This window comes from Salvia splendens, chromosome 2, assembly GCF_004379255.2.
Source record: "Salvia splendens isolate huo1 chromosome 2, SspV2, whole genome shotgun sequence".
Classification (NCBI taxonomy): domain Eukaryota; kingdom Viridiplantae; phylum Streptophyta; class Magnoliopsida; order Lamiales; family Lamiaceae; genus Salvia; species Salvia splendens.
This window is the reverse complement of record NC_056033.1, coordinates 22,163,353-22,168,874: the sequence shown is the minus strand read 5'-3', so window position 1 is coordinate 22,168,874 and position 5,522 is coordinate 22,163,353. Positions and strand designations below refer to the sequence as shown.

The following is a 5,522-nucleotide window of genomic DNA, read 5'->3' as shown; positions in this document are numbered from 1 at the left end:
GCCACCCAATAAGGGTCTTCAAATGGTCCCCGGATTTCGATGCATATTGTGAGTCCCCGATATCAGCAATTTGGTGTAATTTAATCGGGCTCCCAATTCACTTGTTTGATCAATCCGCTTTTTTCTCCATCAGCAAGCTCCTCGGCAATCCAATCCAAGTTGATCGGGCCACGGCTACCAAGACGAGACTCTCCTTTGCCCGCATTTGTATTGAGATTGACATCACCAAACCGCCCCCTGAAGAGATAATCCGTGACTTGTGCGGCCGCGAGTTGGTGCAACAAGTCCGGTGGGATAAGATCCCATCCTATTGCCAAGAGTGTAAACATGTTGGCCATGCAAGTGATGTGTGCTATGCGATGGGCAAAAAGGAAAGGCCGCCGAAACGAAACTACAATATCAACCCGCCAAAGAAGGCAAACCCCGAAGGCCACGGTATGAAGGGCATGCAAGATGCGGTGAGGCACAATCCTAACTCCAATGAAGGGAACCGCCAAGGGAAGAATAAGGGCAGTGCCGGGAATCGTCCTAACAACAATTCAAATGGAGAGGAGGAAAGGGATACAACTTGGGATGCTCCGGACATTATGGCTGGAACCCAAGGAGGGAATGCTTCGCGCCCCGGAACATTCAAAGTGGGCCTCAAGCGCGGGGGAGGGGAAAAAGGGAACCCAACACCCCCGACCACCGAGCCACCTTCACCAATTCATGGAGATATGGATGCGAAATGGGAGTACACCAAGGCGAGCCGATCGGTGTCCCCGCCTACACGAGGGAGTGCGAGAGGGGGCGCACGCCATGCAATGACTAGGGGGCGTGGTTTCTTCTCAAGTAAGAATCACATGAGCACTAACCAATACTACTCCCTCATGGAGAATTGAGAATTTGATGTCGACAATTGTGGGGAAGCGGACGACTCGGCCATGGACATGCAAGTGGGGACCGAGAGGATTGGAGACGGCTCTCCACTTGACGATGCCGAGGAGCACGCAACGAACAAAGAGCAACATCTCATTGAATATCAAGGAGGGACTTCGTCTCCTTCGGGTACGCATCCTACTTGTTAATGATGTCTTACAATATCATGTTTTGGAACGTGAGGGGAATCGCAAATGCGTCAACCCAAAACGTTTTGATAAGGCTAATTAAGTCTCATAATGTTTTATTCCTTGCAATAATGGAACCACTCACAACACCGGATCCGGACCGGTTCTCCAAGGCCCTGGGGCTGTCCTACATTGGATCGAACATGACCGGAAAAATCTGGTTGTTTGCGGAAGAGGGATCCACTTTTGATATTGATTGTGATTCGGAACAAATCCTACATGGGCGTCTCAAGTCCCACCGCATTGCTAGGCCGCTGGCCATTTCGGCCGTGTATGCCAAATGCACAAGATCCGAAAGACACCTCCTGTGGGATAAGATGAGAGAGATTGCTGGGCCCCTCGAAGGATCACCATGGATTATCGGTGGCGACTTCAACACCATCCTATCACACCGAGATAGGGTTGGGAGCGACACCAACCGGCAAGCCGAGATGGTCGACTTCGCGGAGGCAATTGAAGACTGTAGGCTCCTTGATCCGGGGTTCGATGGGGCAGCATTCACATGGGCCAAAAACGACGTCTTTGAAAGATTGTATAGAGTGCTTGTTAGTGAGGGTTGGGCTAGGGCCTTCGAAGCTACTCGGGTTACGAACCTCCCTCGGGTTGCTTCGGACCACGGGCCGGTCCCTGTAAGATGTAAGACGCTGAACACTACCATCGGAGGCAAGGCATTCCGATTCCAGAACATGTGGATCCGACATGGGGGGTTCATGGCTGTAGTGCAAAATGCATGGGAGGAGAGTACGGGGGCGAGTGGACTCCTAAATATTCAAATCAAACATGCTAGAGTGAAAAGAGCCCTAAAGGCGTGGAACAAAGAAGTTTTTGGGAACATCCATGCCAACCTCAAGGAAAAGGAGGAAGGAATTGCCGTGGCCCAATCCATCTTCGAGGCAAGGCCAACACCAGAAAATAGGACAATGATCAATAAATACATTGCCGAGTACATCATGTTGCTGAAAATGGAAGAGGATTTTTGGCGGCAAAAGGCAGCCCTGAGATGGTAGCGGTAGATTTCTACCGACAACTTCTAGCGCCCAGCAACCCGGTTCTAGACGAGCCAGACCTTGACCTTATCCAGCGAGTACACTCAGCCGAGCACTTTGCGGACATCGCAAATGCGCCGGGTGCGGACGAGATCAGGAGCGCCGTTTTCAGCATTTTCGGAGATAGTGCCCCCGGACCCGATGGCTTCTCCGCCACTTTCTACCAAGCCTGTTGGACTATTGTGGGGCCGGAGGTGGTGGAAAGAATTGGCCAGTTCTTTAGAGGGGCTTTCCTGCCACGAAGTATTACGGCCACAAGCATTGTCCTCATCCCAAAGAAGGCGTCGCCTGAGTCATGGACCGACTACCGACCCATCAGCCTCTGCAACGTCTTTAACAAGATCATCACCAAGGTACTCACGACTCGACTCTCCCCTTTCCTTCCACAGGTCATCTCCCCAAACCAAAGTGGTTTCGTGAAAGGGCGGCTCCTCAATGATAACGCTCTGTTGGCCCAAGAGATGTTCCATGAACTTGCAAGATGCTCCCCAGTGCCTAATGTAGCGGTGAAGAGCGAAAGCCTATGATAGGATCCAATGGCCTTTCCTCTTCAAGGTGCTTCGGCGAATGGGATTCCCGGACACATGGATCTCACTCATGGAGAGGTGCATAGGCTCGTGTTGGTTCTCGATCCTTGTCAATGGGGTACCTTCAGGATTCTTCAGATCAACACGGGGACTCCGACAAGGTGATCCGATTTCCCCTGCGTTGTTTGTAATTGCCGCGGACTACCTGTCTCGAGCCTTGGATAAGCTTATACTTGGCCAAAGGGATATGGTGTTTAAGGCCTCCCGGAGATGCATTGAGGTCAGCCACCTAGCCTATGCGGATGATATTATAATATTCACACAAGCGGCGGCAACCCCCCTGCGCCAGCTCCGAGCCTGTCTCGAGAACTATGAAAATGTCTCCGGCCAACAAGTCAGCCTCACCAAGAGCAACTTCTATATCGCCGAAATCCATGACCATTGGGCACCCTCGATCCAAGCGGAAGGAGGCTTCACTAGGGGCACCTTTCCCTTCCTCTACCTCGGCGTCCCCATCTACTGTGGTGTAAAGCGCACGGACATGTTCCTCTTCCTACGTGAAAAGATTGCAAGAAGGATCTCGGGCTGGGCACACCGGCACTTATCTTTTGGAGGGAGGCTCACGCTGATTAAGAGCACCCTTGAAGCGATCCCCTTACACATCTTCCAAGCCATTGAGCCCACTGCCGGCACCCTAAAACAACTTGATCAACAAATGGCCCGATTCTTTTGGGGATCTACGAGTGAGAGAAAGCGAACCCATTGGATTGGATGGGATCAAATGTGTCGCCCTACCGAGGAAGGAGGTCTCGGGATTTGGAAAACTTTGGAGGTTTTACGTGCTTTCAACATAAAATTATGGTGGCGCTTCCGGGAACAAAACTCCCTTTGGGCAAAATACATGATGGCAAAATATTGCTCCATCTCCACACCACTTACCTTGAGAACGCCGAGCAGGAGTAGCCCTACATGGAGGAGGCTCTCTAGTGCTTGGACTCTCGCGCAACCGTACATGAGGTGGCTTGTGGGGCAAGGGAATATCTACTTCTGGGATGACATCTGGCTTGGCAACAGCCCACTCAGGGACCTCAGCCTTGATGATAGGGGAAGGCCAACCTCCCGGGTCTCGGAGTTCATTACAAATGGCACTTGGGATGAACCCAAGCTCCGACTCCTGCACGATCAAGCCGGCATCCCACAGCATATCTGAGCACGGGGAATTCACGGTAGCATCGACGTGGGACACACTCTCTGAGGGCGGAACCCGATCGTTCAAGGCCTGGTGATGTTTGGCAGGCGGGCCTCACTAAGTCAATAGCCATCTTCATCTGGAGGCTTCTTTCCAATCGGGTGCCAGTCGACACAAAACTTCAGTGGCGGAAGATTGAACTTGCCTCCAAGTGTCAATTTTGCCCTCTTCGACCGAATATTGAGTCCCTCCAACACCTCTTCATTCAGGGTTACGGAGCTCGCAGAGTATGGAATGAGTTTGATTCGTGGTTTGATGGGGCGACCCCCCGCCTCTCAATCAATGACACTAGGTCAACTACAGAGTATGGAATATTGAGCATTTCCATTGCAATCTTCTTCTTCTTTTCTTCCATCTTTGCTGTCGACTCCTTCATCGGCTCAACTACCTCCCGGAAACCGGATTTGACTGGTGGGTGATGGAGGTACACCCAAGCTGATCAACAAGGACAAGAAGATGGATCCATTAATCATTCAAAGTGGACCAATTACAAGAGCTAGAGCTAAGAAGATAAAGGAGTCCATGATGCTTTTAGTTGATGAAATAAAAGCCCAATTCCAAGACCATTCAACATTGGGCCAAATGGTGAATATTATTCAAGTTAGTGGGCAGCCCAATGCATGAAGTTTTGAGTCAATATATATCACATTTTGGAGGCCCAAATTGAAGATAAATGATGCATTTTCGTCCAAGTTGGAGCAGCAAAAATGAAGAGTCATTTTTAAGTTACTTTTTGAGTTAAATAAGTGACTTTAGATGTCCTAAAGTCACACCAATAGTTAGGAGTTACTTTTCACTTATTATGAGTCATTCTAAAGGTCTTAAGTTGTACTAATGATATGAGACTTTCAAGAGTCCATTCTAGCCTATAAATAGGCTTGTAAGCATGTCATTTGAGGACATCATTGATCAAATACGGGTCGAGGTTTTCCAAGCTCTGGAAGTGGATCAAACCAGATTATCAATCAAGGAAATCCGCTGCCAATCATTATACGTGGGGTTCTTGGATCAATATATCCAACGGGTCCTTCGTCGTATCCCAATCCATATCATTTGGTATCAGAGCCAACTGGTATTGATCTATCCATAGCTTTATCTTACATTGTTTATCTTTCATATCCTTGAAAAAAAAATCAAAAAAAAAAAAAATCAAAAAAAAAATCCGAAAAAAAAATCAGAAAAAAAATTCGAAAAAAAAAATCCAAAAAAAAAAATCCGAAAAAAAAAACCCCAATACATATTTCACCTCATATTTTCTTGACCATTTCCTTTCATCCTTCATTCAAGGGCTGAAGTTTGGTTGGTCGTTATTAGTTCTTGTTTTGTTTTTGATTTGTTTTTTTTACTTGTGTTATCTTTGCAAAAGAGAAAGAGTGGTAAAAGGCTTGAGTGGTGAGGTTATTTGAGGGGAGGTAAAAGCCAACGAGTGATATACACGAGTGTTTTGTGAGGTTTAATTTTGTGTGATACACGAGTGAACTGTGAGGATGGATTCTACTGACGATCATATTCCAGTTGATCCTACGTTGAAAGCCATGCAACAACAATTTGCAAGGTTTGCACGGATTCTGGAAAGTGTTTCAGGGCGGTTGGA

General features: G+C 48.3%; 1 protein-coding gene across 1 annotated transcript; it reads left to right on the top strand.

Annotated features, from left to right (window-relative positions):
• The first annotated feature begins 1,177 nt into the window (after positions 1-1,177).
• LOC121776249 lies at positions 1,178-2,113 on the top strand. The gene has a single exon (XM_042173411.1). It carries the CDS (start codon positions 1,178-1,180, stop codon positions 2,111-2,113), a length of 936 nt encoding a protein of 311 aa, XP_042029345.1.
• Positions 2,114-5,522: the final 3,409 nt, after the last annotated feature.